This window comes from Sprattus sprattus (genome assembly GCF_963457725.1).
Source record: "Sprattus sprattus genome assembly, chromosome: 2".
Lineage (NCBI taxonomy): Eukaryota > Metazoa > Chordata > Actinopteri > Clupeiformes > Clupeidae > Sprattus > Sprattus sprattus.
The window spans coordinates 14,040,536-14,054,247 of record NC_137921.1 but is presented as its reverse complement, the minus strand read 5'-3'; the positions used below and the strand labels follow the sequence as shown (position 1 = coordinate 14,054,247).

General features: G+C 43.7%; 2 protein-coding genes across 2 annotated transcripts; both read right to left on the bottom strand.

The window, feature by feature from the left end:
- Positions 1 to 497: 497 nt before the first annotated feature.
- On the bottom strand, positions 498 to 7,980 carry LOC308380759 (protein-serine O-palmitoleoyltransferase porcupine-like; the record flags this gene model as incomplete). Its single annotated transcript, XM_080858163.1, has 13 exons — positions 498 to 599; positions 1,366 to 1,476; positions 1,582 to 1,667; positions 1,886 to 1,949; positions 2,565 to 2,641; positions 3,063 to 3,163; positions 3,460 to 3,585; positions 3,929 to 3,949; positions 4,518 to 4,645; positions 5,469 to 5,650; positions 5,862 to 5,905; positions 7,099 to 7,291; positions 7,842 to 7,980. The coding sequence occupies 13 exons, from the start codon at positions 7,978 to 7,980 to the stop codon at positions 498 to 500; spliced, it is 1,374 nt and encodes a 457-aa protein (XP_080714289.1).
- A 2,037-nt stretch (positions 7,981 to 10,017) lies between these two features.
- Positions 10,018 to 12,593, bottom strand: LOC308361064 (uncharacterized protein). Its single transcript, XM_080833310.1, has 2 exons — positions 12,475 to 12,593; positions 10,018 to 10,986 (listed from the first exon to the last, which is right to left on the bottom strand). The coding sequence occupies exon 2, from the start codon at positions 10,961 to 10,963 to the stop codon at positions 10,100 to 10,102; it is 864 nt and encodes a 287-aa protein (XP_080689436.1). The 5' UTR covers positions 10,964 to 10,986; positions 12,475 to 12,593; the 3' UTR covers positions 10,018 to 10,099.
- Positions 12,594 to 13,712: the final 1,119 nt, after the last annotated feature.

Below are 13,712 nucleotides of genomic sequence, written 5' to 3'. Positions count from 1 at the left end.
ATCTGCGCGCAATGTAAACTAGGTGACCTCCTTCTTCTTATAAGCACAGTAAAATACTTAAGTGACAATAATATAAATACAAAGTAAAGTACAGTGACCTGTGCCCTGTGATAACTGGAGTTCGCTGTTGGTCCAGTTTTCAGGGGGGGGGGGGGGGGGGGGGGTAGTACTGGTAAGGGCCAGGGGTGCTTGAGCAGCGTGGGAGTGATTCTGTGGTTGTTGACAGGGTGGGGGTGGGGGTCTCTCTCTATTTGCTGGATTTGTGTTTGTGTTATCCAGTCCAGAAGAAGCTCACTGCACCATCGCAGAGGCCAGTGTCTTATACAGGGCTGCCTCCCCAAGACAAGATTGGATTGAAGTAGGTCTTAGCCCTGACCGAGTTTATTGCTTTCCATGTCCTCTCTTCTCTTCTCTTCTCTTCTCTTTTCTTCTCTTCTCTTCTCCTGCTCTTGCCCAGAATGTTGCTGTTCTTCCTGGGTTCTCCCCTCTTTGTGCTTCTAAAGGATCATGCGGTAGAGTACCCAGCTGCCGAAGGTGACCCAGTGACTGGACCAGCTCAGCTCGGTCCACTTCCTGATGGTGTGATTGGCTATGCTGTCCTGGAAGAGACAACCAAGCAAGGTGATCAGAAGTAGCTGGGTTCTGACAGACAGTCTGTCAGCCTGTGTTCACTGAAAGGCAGTCTGGAAGCCCAGAGGCCCCCAGTGAGCTAAATAGGCTTAGGTTAACTAATCGCATAAAACACATTTTGGAAGTGAGTACAGCTGAAAGAGAGCAACATCGATAATGACTGATTAAAAGCTGATCTGTTGATTCTTCACTATTATGCCAATTCATGACACTCAATAAATAAATACATAAATAACCAACTAACTCGCCTACTAAGTAACGTCAATAAAACCCTGTGAAGTGTTCCCAGATCATAATAGTTGCAGTTAAATTTGAGGAACGATGCCAGGCTGGGCAGAAGACAGGAAACAAGTGAAATACCCATAGGAGGTTGCAATAGCTGGCCCTGAAATACATTACTACATCATTATTAGTCACTGGGCCAAACACTAGGACACTGCCTCTGGTTACAATGAGTCCTGTTTGTCCTCTTCGGTTCCATCAAAGAGCGTCTGTGTGCCAAAAAAGCTGTACTGTTTAACACTTTTTTTAAACTATGTTGTTGTTCCTATTAAGCTATTGTTCAAGCCTAGTCATGCATTTACCCTGGTCTGGCAATAAATCCTCATTGTGGCACAATGCCGTGGCATTCTGCACGAGAGGAGAGGAGAGGAGAGGAGAGGAGAGGAGAGGAGAGGAGAGGAGAGGCGTATTCAACACTGTCCTACAGTTTTGTATGTGTTTGTTTTTTTTTACCTCGTCTTCCCCTGTGTCATCTGAGTTAGAGTCAAACACGGAGCCCAGGTACACCAGATGCAAGAGTGTCAGCCCACTGAAGACCAGGTTTATGAGGTACACCCAGAAAGCCTGAGGATGATTTGGAGAAGGGGAGTTGAAGTTATAACCAGATGGCATGGAGCACAGTTACATATTAGGAAGAAATGCACAGTATTGTTATCTAAGATACGCAACCTTCTTGTGTGCATGACTGCAATCTGGCCGACATCTCCTGGACAAGACGCACGCATTTAAGATGGTGGCTAGTCTTTTCCTGAACACTGGAAATGTAATGCAGTAACAACATATTAGTAGTACCCCTTTGAAAAGGAACATATAAAGCTAAAAAACACTGTGTGGATTTAAGAAATAACATAGGACATAAAGCTGTGTGGTCTAAAATAGAAAACAATGAATCATTCGAGTTTCTGGTGCAGCACTGCACTCTGTACTCTTGTTTTAAAAGCATCGTCTGGGAGGTAGAGGCAGCGGGTCTTACCGTGCTCCACATACGTAATGAAGGCGAGAGATAAGAGCGCAGCTCCAAGATGGAAGCTCAGGCCCTGTCAGCGAGATAAGAAACAAAGAAACTTGTACAGAGAGAGAGAGAGAGAGAAAGAGAGAGCTCCCTCCGCTCATCTGGAGCTAAAATGGTAGCGCAAGGGCTGCACACAGTGTCAAAGCCGGGGACCAGCCGAGAACGAGGGAACTGGAAACATTTATGTTTTTACTCAGTAAGCTGTGTCCCTAAGGCATTTAGTCCGAGGAACCCACTGTTATTTAATCTATAGTTTAAAAGTAAAAGCACAAGAAGCTGGGTTGTGTAAATATGCTGCAGAGTTCAAAATGTTTTGCTCCCGACCAACACAAATCGCAAGGCTAGGCAAACTCATCTCTATGCATATATAAAGAAAAACTGTAGCTGGCTGGCAACCTTTTGCCTCGAAGTTTCTAGGATGCACAGGGCTATTGTGCTAAGGCAGTGAAGGCATCACAGATGGGCCTTTATTAGGGGACACAGGTTAAAGTGCATCTTAGCACATCTGCTTTTAAGGCCATTACCAACTGTTTTTATATAAATAATTAAAATTACAAAGTGCATCAAGAACAAATGGAACAAATGATGCCTATACATGGGACATTTAAGTGAGACTAATGGAAATATACGCAGTACTCACGTGAAGCAGTGCACTGGCTGTGTAGGTAATAATGATGGCGGTAAAGCTTCCGAACTTGAGGGCACTTTTAAAGACATCTGTGTAGGAGACAGAGAGACATAGTACATTTGGACGAGTTACTCACAGTAAACATGCTACATATCACAGTGCAACATAACATATCTACTCAAACGTGTTTTTGCTGTTCTGACTCCATAATTGATTGGATATGGCAAGTAATGAGGTGTGGAGGAGAAACACAGCTACTAATTATGCGTCGCCCTAGTTCCAAATCTGACAGCCAAGCCTACACCCTCCCTGCTGATCTCCTTCCAAATGAATGATCAGTAAATTGAGAGGCATTTAGCCTTGAAAATGTCTGTACTGCTGTTTGCCTGAGGATATCTCTACCATATGGGACAAGTCTGATTGAGTTCAAAGCAGAGAATCTTATAAACAGAAAAGCTCAGTAAACCGCTGCTGTGCTGCAGATATGTCTGAGGCATCACTAAAACTCACAGGTGTTCAGCCAGCTAGACATAGGCTGGTTCCAGGAGGTCACCACCTCCACCATGGACCTGGGAAACTCCACGTTGAGCGGTTTTGACACCGTCAAGTCCCTGGAGGAAAACAGGCCATTCGCTTTTATCATATGTTTAAGAATGCAGGTTAAAGGTGCAATATTTAGGTTTTGCTATTTAAAAGAAACGAAGGACTTAGAACCACAATGTCATTCTGACAGACCTTTTAAATACATGATTCTCAAGTAGCTCTAGATCCTATAATGTTTCAAAATTACATGTTGAACCTTTCACAAAAAATGCATGATATAGAGTAAAGTAATAGCAAGAAAGAGTAAGGCAAAATTATCTAATCTAGACTATACTTTACTGTAAAAAGCAATGACAGCACTGACCACTTTAGATTCTCTTTCTCCTCAGTGAAGCCAGAGCCCGCCAAAGTGGTGGTGGTTTCGCTGAGGTAACTCACAAAGAAGTTGCTGAAACCGAAGGAGAGGGTATTCTCGTACCCTAGCAGCCACCTGCAGAGGATGAAAGGGAGTAGGATTAGCTGAGGAAAACAAGCTGAAACAAGCAGCTCTGGGCAGACGTGCTTAGGTGGACACTTTCCTTCTGGATCTCGAAAAAAGCATACCTTGCAAAAGCACCTCTGAGAAGCAGTGAGGCGAAGGAGCAATACATTATTAAACTCTGATGCATAATAAATACGTATTCGTCCCGTCATACTGTGTGCATTTATGGTATGCAAATTGAATTCACCATTCCATATTTCCATAGACAATGGACATCAGGAATGGGAAAGCATGTATGAGTAATGTATGCAATTAAATGCAGCAGCCTGAAGTCAAATTAGCTGGTAGTCACCTGTTCTTTCGCCTCTTCTTGCTTTAAAGCCATCACCAAACAGGGCAGACAAAGGAGGTGACAACAGAGAAGAAGAAAAAAAAAGACAAGGTTTAGTCAGGGAACCCTCACAGCCCATTTATACCCATAGGAGTGTTTTCACCATCTCACATCATTCGAGGACCATGCACGATACCCTGCTCCATGAACACCTGCTTGAGTCAGAGTAATTATCACGCTCTGGAGTGGATAAATAAGACGTTCAGCTAATCAGGTGTGCCAGTGATTCCTTCTGTCAGGTATGCATTGCAGGAAAAGAGGAGGCTTAGGTGTGTGTGTGTGTGTGTGTGTGTGTGTGTGTGTGTGTGTGTGTGTGTGTGTGTGTGTGTGTGGGTGGGGATGGAGGTGGGGGGGAACAGGATTCAGAACCTCTGTTATAGAGGAACTTTAGGTGATGGTCATAACCTTTAGCTTTTGTTCTGACCATTGTGCTTTAGAATGTACCAATGTGCAGCTCCCAACCCATGCGTCTTAATTTCATGGGCCACAAGTACCACCAGCAATGGAAAAGAGTGCAGGGGGATAACATGTTGAAGCTCTCTACGCTTACCGGAGCAGTCTGTCGGTGAAGATGGGAATGAAGTAAGGGAAGAGGTAGGGAGCCACACAGTTGGAGGCCACCAGGCAGAACAGACTCTTGGCCCAGCTGCTGAAGGCTTTCAGGAACCACCTGAAACTCTGCAGAGAAGGTGAGACCAGATCAGTTTATAGGCGGGAAGCCAATACAGTGTGACACCCCGGGGAGCCAATACAGTGTGACACCGCATTGAGGTCCCTCGGATGATGCAAATTTAGGCTACTATGGTATACCAAGGTAATCTAAACATCATACCCTAAGACTTTGGATACGCCAAAGTTATACGCGGTTATCGATGGCACACTCTGTGGTGTGATGAGATTCTTAACACAATGCAAACTATTTCAGAGGATGGACACAGGATCAAAGGTTAGACTTGAGGTTGTGTCATTACAGCTATGTGTATTAAAGTGCCGCTGAACTAAACGATGATGTGTGTTTACTGACAAAATTGTTACAATGTAAAACAAAGTGTCACCTTCATCTTGAGGCACATCCCACCTCTGCATCCCTAAGCTGTGCTTTAAAGCAGCAATACGGAGTTCTGTTCCAAAACTAGTAAGTTAACTACTTAAAAGGCATGCAAAATCCTGCCAAACACCACCAACAGCCCAGCTGACACTGATAGAAGCTTTCCAACACACTAACTTGTGTCTTTTGGCAGTATTGCTGGCAATGTCATGCGTGTGAAAGCTTTTCTTCCATTTTTGCAGAGGGGTTCCACAGTAACACAGAACTACATAGGGCATATCTTGGAAGACTAGTGGGAAAGACACAGGTGTTTATCTGTCCTTCACATGACCATATGCTATCAAAACTAATTTGAGGATGGCACCAAAACTACTGTAGTTGCCTATAAAACCATACCTCAAAAAGTGTCAAAATTGTTGCATAGTGTTACTTTAAGTCTGTGGGTAGATTTACCAGCTGGGGGCCTTCAACCGCCTCTTTGTAGCTGCTGTAGCTGATCCAGGGCCCAAAGATGACTGTGCCCACGAAGTAAATGTACCCCATGAACTCAACCGGAGAAGGGACGCTCTCCACGACCCCTCTGTCCAGATCAAAGGCCAATGAGATGGCCTTCATGGCCACCACCATCTGGGAGCCTGAGGGGATTGCCAAACCAGAGATATGAAAACAGAGTTTTAGCACAAAACTGAGTACGAGTTACCGGACAAAAATGCATAAACGAGCAGAACTAAATATTGCGGACTTGTTTAGCATATGATTTCATTTGATGTAATTTACTTAAATAGCCATTCAGATAAATTTAACGAGAACACTGCAAGCCGTCACACGGACTCAAAGGTGACTGACCTCTCATTTTATGCCAGGTGGTGGTGTCCGTCATATGTGCCTCGCTGAAAGACAGGAATAAAACAAACCATTAAAGACTGCACAGTTATGCTTAACTACAGTGCACACACATAGATGACTTGACGAGTAACACAGTAGCACCACATTACAGTGATGTTGCACTGTGCAGAGGGCATCTGGCCAAACCAACAACTGTAAAAAAGAGGAACAGCCTGGGGTCATGCACTGCATGTGAGCTCTGAAGAAATAAAGCCAAAATAAAAAATTGGAGCCAGAGTCTGCGCAGTAAGTGTTTTTTGGAGTCAGAGCGTACGTGGTAAAATTGGCCAGGTTCGCCCAGAATTAACCATATTTGGTTAAATGTCCGCCATTTTTAATTACCTTCACTTTTGACTGAGTGTACGCTGTCTTTTGTTTTTAGTAATTGGGCCAAACAAACAAGCATTGCAAGGATCCCTCTGATTTGTCCCCTAAAGGCATATTGTACATTAGGTTTCATAATTTCCAGAAGGGCAGAATCCATTAGGGCCTTTTCAGTCGGCAAAGGGATGTTTGTGTGGAAAACAGTCTTTGAATAACCTTTTGCTTTTAACAGAGGTCCAACTTACTGCAAGAACATGATCGTGACGATGTGAAAGTCTTTGTTCCCAATAACATCCTATTGCATTGCACACTCGCAACATTCATTCTCTATCACCTCTATAACACTCACTATGCCTCAACCCCAGTAATTCAATATATAAAAAAAAATGAAGATATGTTTACTTTCTCCACATATTTAATATCACTAAATATTAAACACAGTATTTGTGAACACACTGCAGGTACCTGGCCATGTACAGCGCTGTCTGTGGCATGACTAGTAAGGTTGGACCCCTGATTGGAGGGATGCTGGTGTGCTTGGATATGGATATAACTTAAGCATATGATGTAGAGATCTGGCCAGCATGCGAAAGCCCCTCGCCAGCAGAAGAAACGTACCAATGGCACAAGGAATTTACCACATTATCCTCTGTATACCTAAAATAAACACTCTATAGATACGCCATGACACAATCATGTGTATGACTTTCTCCTTTCACACCCCAGCAACAGGAATTTTACATCTTATCCAGGGTAGTATTAACACTCATATAGTGTAAGATTTTCACTCAGGTAGTCAACACTCATATAGTCATACAGATGTGACATGTGCATGGACTAGGCCATGGATGTTTGGGCAGGTCTCCTTGCCTACCCCAGCAGCAGATAGATCACCACGGTGATGCAGAGGAAGGTTCCGCGGATGGCAGAGTGCCGGCACAGGAAGAGGATGAGGTAGCAGAGCAGGCTGAGTAGGACCACCCACACCATGTGAAGCTCGAAGAACAGGTAGAGAACGTAGAACCCGCCAGCCACCGTGCTCAGGTGCTTCATGTAGGAGGGAAGGCCTGTCCACAGGGAAGACAAATGACAGTCCTCATTAAAAGCAATAGCTTTATAATGAACTAATGACAGCAGGCAGTGTACTGTAGCCTATCACCAATAACTGATAAGTTACTGATGTCAAATGTCTGCTAAGGGTTCTGTATGCCAGGTAATGATTAAATACCTGGTGTAGGTTAGGACTCCAAGGCAACGGCGCAGGTCTTGCTTGGGTTGTGATTGTTAAGTAATGTTCGGACTGTCAAGTAACGCTCAAATGATGCCTTGTTAGTTACGATTGTCAGGTAATGTTGAAATACGGTGGGTTGGTTTAGATTATCAGATAATGCTGAAATGCTGTGTGTTGGTTAAGATTGTCATGTAATGTTGAAGTGCTTTGTGTTGGTTATGAAATACAGGTAATGCTGAAATGCTGTGTGTTAGTTAGGACTGACAGGTAATGCCCAAATGCTGTCTGTTGGTAAGGACTGTCACGTAAGGCTCTACTGCTGTGTGTTGGTTAAGATTGTCCGGTAATGCTGAAAGTTGGTTAAAAATGGTCAGGTGCCGACTTACTGAGACTCCAGAGTAGGCGGCAGAGCAGGCAGATGAGGAGGAGAGGCCATGTCTGCTCCAGGCCCTGCTGGACAGTAGGGAGCAGGCATCCCCCCGGCAGCCCCGCGAAGAAGTCCTGGTGGCTGGGTGCTGCTGGCATAGCGGCTCTCTGTAGGGGCATTGAACGGACACAACAAAACGTGCAAAAATCAGTCTGTCACATTGCGTTTGCGTCCATATGCACTCTGTGTAAACAACATGGACATCCTCAGTTCTCCATGTAGTATAAGGTTAATTGAGTTATGGTTGCAATTATCAGGCATTTCATGTTCAACATGCAGTGAATAAGGAAAGAACCATAACAGTGATTTTAAACCTTGTGATGCATCTTGAGAAGTCACATTATGAATCACTGAATCTGACTGGTTAAGCCAATTTACACTGGGTTCAAAAACTCATGCAAACTGGCTGCAGCTGGATGGTCAGTACAAAGACCATGCTGTTCAAACGGGATAAACTGTTAATTAATAATAGCTTGCCACCTGGGTACCAAAGGATGGAAGGGCTATACACCCCATATTACCTCATTAGCTCGGGTACTTACACCACCATCTGCAATGCAGTTGGTAGCCTACATATATTTTTTATTTTAACAATTCATTGTTTTGACTCGACAAACGTGACAAAAAACGAAAAACTGATACTGCAGCTAGCCAGCCATGCAGTCTACTTTGCTGGATTGAATTAATCCGAGTTGACTGAGCCGGCAGCATCCCGCTCTCGACTGTTCTACACTGCCGGCTGATGCCAACCGCAGCACAGATGACATCGTAGTATTGTGTGTTCCGATGGAATGTACTACTCACGCACCGAAATTAGTATTCCAAAAGATCCTTTCAGCCGATGTGTCTTCACTTTAAACAGGAGACTGAATTCCGATCAGCGGGCGTTTGGTCTCCTCTCCGCTTCATAGGCGATGTGTAGGATACAGATGATGCTGAAAATGTGTCCGATTCCTATTGTTGCCATCAGCGGCGACGGCAGCTGACTGCGACTGCCCGTCACGTAGTGGGCAACCCAATGGAGACCACGTAGGCCAATCACTTTAGCCGCTTGTAAGGAATCAGCCAATGAAAATGTGAGCTCACTGAAAAACAATGGGGGCATCGATTAACCGCTCAGTGATGCGCCGAGCGAACCCATGAGATATGAATTCAACACAAGCCAAAGGAAGATGGACTGAGACACATAGCCTCTAGGGATTACAGCTTAATTTCAGTATGGCCTAAAAACCAGACGTTAAATTGCTTACGGTAGTAGGAAGTCTCGCAATGGCAACATCTCGGATAAAGTGAACCAACAACAGAATGAATGTATAATACAGTGTATAATGATAGCTCATGATAATGCATCGAAGGAAACACACCATCAAGTGTTAAAGCCATTTCAATGAATTTTATTAGAAGGACATGATGGCTAAACATATATGGACTAGGACCACATGTGTATAATGCGCAACATTCCAGCAACAAAAAAAGAAAACGATTGGCTTGTATTTTTTCGTTTTGATCGATCATGGTCAAATCATGAGAATGACATACAAAAGTAAAATAGTGTCTCTAGTTAAAGGAAAGGTTAATTCTATACAAAATGAGCAGTAGCTGGAGGCTCACACTTTTTGAGGTAGTTCTCTAGGGTAGTTCATGTTCCATCAGAAATCAGAAGAAATCTTTATCAGACAGAACTCAATTCATAGGAGATTATTTAAGTACTTTCTTTTTGTTAACGTTTTAGAACAGAATAAACATAAATGAGTCTCATGGTCATGTTAACCCTTACAAAAGACTACACAATCAGTTGCCTGTCTGAGAAGGCCCGGAATTACAAGGGACAATTATACTCCGCACACACTGTAGGCCCGTCTTGTCCAGCGTCAATGCTTTATCTGGGAATTTCATTCAAATTTAAATCCATACTCGCGTGGAATATGCCCAAACACATTGCTCACCTACATCTACTAACTGATAAACCAGCAGCAATTCAGGTGATATTTATACAATCCAAAAGCAGCGAAAATAGAAAAATTATAACAAGACAAAAAAAAGAAAAGAAAAGCATGATTAGCCAATTATACCATAAAAAAATAAGAAAGACCTGATCATAATCTTGATCTAAATTTTTTTTTTAACTGCCTTTGCTGACACCCAGAAACTACAAAGCACAACTTTTTGGTGTTGGATTTCATCTTTCCCACAGCTGGGATTTAGAACACAACAGGATTACAGCACCACCTCGATATCATAAGCGACTCTCGGGATGCCACGTGGTCTTTTGTGGCCCCCCCTGTAGTCGTACAGCTGTGTCTCATGCTTATGCTTCTTCTCGATTCGGGGGCTCAGCGGGAGCGACGCAATGTTTCTACTGACATCAAACAAGGAATGCTTCTTCTTTTTCTTCTTCTTCTTCTTTTTCTTCACCTGTTTCAGCATATTTGACATCCTCATCATGTCGCTGGAGGAAGGGTGCAGGTTGTCGTCAAGCGGGTGCCGGTACTCGAGCGGTAGTGTGACGGGCATGGGCATGAGCATGGGAACGGTGGGCATGTGGGTGATGAGTGGAGGCACGGTGGCGGGCAGCTGGAGCTTCTGGAGGTTGTACTGGTGCTCCTGGCAGAAGAGGACGCCACACTCTTGACAGCGGTACATCTCCTCCTTCTCGTGGATGCTCATGTGCCGCTTGAGGTTGTGGTGAGTGGTGAAGGAGCGGTCGCAGCGCTCGCACGGATAGGGCCGCTCGCCGGTGTGCACGCGCTGGTGCTCGTGGTGGTGGCTGCGGCTCAGGAAGCGCTTGCCGCATATGCCGCACTGGTAGGGGCGGTCGCGGTCGTGGAACTGACGGTGCTTGGCCAGCTGCACGATGGAGAAAAAGGTCTCGCCGCACACGTCGCAGTTATACTCGCCAGTGAAGCGCTGCAACGGCTGCAACGTGTCGGACATGGAGGGGGGTGACCCTTCTCCGTCGGGCTGGATGCTGGCCAGGCGAGATGCAGACATGGCCGCGATGTGGTGCAGATTCCACAGGGCCTCCTCCCGCTCCTCTTCACGAGCCAGCGCCTCCTCACGAGCCAGCGCCTCCTCATCCATGGCTAGTCAGTGGTGAGTGCAGCCTGTAAGGCAAATAAGAACAGACTCAACATGTGTGCTTTAAAGTATGCTATAGACCAAATCATAGCATCAAGCGCTGGAAGTTTAAAGGTACAGTATGCAGGATTTAAGGTGATCCATCAGCAGACATGAAATAGCCTATAGTATTCATAATTACGTTTTCATTGGTGTATAATCACCTGTAACTAGGAATAGTTGTGTTTTCATTAGCTTGGAATGAGCCCTTTGTATCTACTTACTAGTCTGCAATGTTGTGTCACCATGTTTCTACAGTAGCCTAGAAAGGACAAACTACAACACTGGTACTAGAGAGGGCCTTTCGCGTTTTAATGGCTCCTGACCGCCACCGTACCCTCTCATACACCCTTGGAAAGGGAGAAGTACTGTTTGTTGCAATCTGCAGCCTCACTGCTAGATGGCCCTAAATCCTACATACTGTACCTTTAAGGCGGGAATTGCCTTTTCTGCTTATTAACAACTCAACATTCCTGATTTAAAGCATGCTAGAATACCAGATTTCGAGTACAAAACACAGAACTCATCAATACCACTGATGCACCAATGGTACGCAATATCAGTGATGATTTATAATAGCCTATTGATATCCTATCCTGGGACATGATGAGACACATTCTGATAACTTTCAAAAACTTCAGTGAGGATTACATGCACATTCAAAAAGTGAAGCTATCAACTAAATTAGTTAGCTATCTCTTGCTGGATTGGTAGTTATAGTAGCAATACTGAGTCCTGTTCCAAAACTAGCAAGCTAACTACCTCAAATGCAGGCAAAACCCTTGTAAACACAACCAACAGCCCAGTTGATCCTGATAGCAGCTTGCCAAAACACTAACTTGTGTCTTTTGGCAGTATAGCTGGCAATGTCATGCTGTGAAAGCTTTTCATCCATTTTTGCAGGGTGTTCCAGCCCGGAACACAGAACTACATAGGGCATATCCTGGAAGGCTAGTGGGAAAGACACAGGTGTGTATCTGTGCTTCACATGACCATATGCTATCAAAATGAATTTGAGGATGTAACCAAAACAAGTTCCCTATAAGACCATACTTCAAAAAGTATCAAATTGTTGCATAGTGTTACTAGGCTAACGTTAACTGGTTGATCTGGCAATTAACGTGAACCCACGCTAGCATTTGGACAAAACAAAGTTATCCTAGCAATGCTCGAGCAACATTCCACAATACAGAATCAACTTCCTTGCACATTTTTTGAAAAATATTGTTTAGTTTGCAGGTGAAGTAGTCCCCCACTTAAGAAGATGTGTACGGGGATGTATTTAAAGCCATCGAGAAAAGAAACATAAAACCATGTTACGCAAACCTTCAAGTTAGCCAATAACGCTGGAATCACAACAGTCCGTTTAGCTCTGAGACTTTTTGGCTGTAAGCCAACGCGCGGTTTATTTTGCGAACACGCTTGTGACGTAACGCCCTTAAGAAGCGCCCCTCTGAACTTTGTTCAAAGCATACCTTTTAGAAAGCCGACTTAAACTTGCATTAGGCTCTTTCGTTTCACTCCGTGGACACCTCCTCAATGCTTTCTGTGCAGGTTTAAGGCTAAAGAGCAAACTTCCGGACAACAAAAAGTTGTGCATCTCCTTGAGAAGAGCCCCTGAGCCCAGCTCTCCATGCCCAAGGTTCCTTACGGGATAAAAAGTTCCCACCCGAGAAGTCAAATAGTTATTGGTTCTGTGTACATATGAATGAAAGTTTGTATGAATATATGTATATTAGATATATTGAACTAAATATATTGAACAAAAAGTAAAAAAAAAAAAAATTAAAAGAAGTGTCCCTGCCCGATAAGGGTCAACGTGGATGTGAGCGTGCATGCGCTAATTGAGTACCACAGCCCCTTTAGAGTAGCATACTGCTATCGATTTAAAAGCTAAAATCAAACATTTCATTGAGAGTTTAAACGAAGCAGAAATATCAGCTTCTGTTTAACATGTGATCCAGATGATTATCTCTGAAACATCCTAATTTACACCAACTAATATCACACATCTTGTTTTTTACGGCAGTTATTTCTTTCTATTTTGATTTTTATCGCCAAGGCTGCACTTGTGTTTTTGTTCAACCCAAACGCTGTGTTGCGGCTGTTGGGTTATTTTAAATTATTCTGGTTGTTTGTGACCTAGCCGTTGGGTTAGTAGTTGAAGACAGTGCCTCCTCTTTTCCACTAGAGGACAATCTACCCAGCGGCTGGGTCACTTTAACTCTGTTGTTCCATTATTTCAGAAGTTACTTGTTCAAAAAACAGTCGTTACTCTTACAACCGTCCTGCTTACTAGAAAACGTGCAGTTTCGGGATTTATAGCTACACTTTTAACCTTTTTTAATCAAGCACAGACATGCCCTTCCTGAAATGAATGAATTGAATTATGATTGATATTATTGCAGCTTGTTAGCAAATTTGGTTGATAATCAATCATGCTTATGGTGCTTGCAAGTGCAACTGGGAAGTTCCGACCTCCGAGTGGGAAAATACACATACATTAAAATAATAACCCATTTTGATAACCCAGCATTGTCCAATATTTAGGTTGGGTTTGATTCAACATTTTTAGAGTGTATGTGGCGTCTCGTCTGAAAGTTAATGGTTCTGTTCAGATTTAAACCTTTAGAAAAATATTTCGGCATATAATCTACGATATGAAATCATTTGCACTTCGAACAGCCACGTTTAGTAGTTGGTGATTCGAACA

Coding starts and splice junctions, on each gene's coding strand:
- LOC308361064 (XM_080833310.1), bottom strand. CDS start 10,963: ATGGATGAGGAGGCGCTGGCTCGTGAGGAGGCGCTGGCTCGTGAAGAG.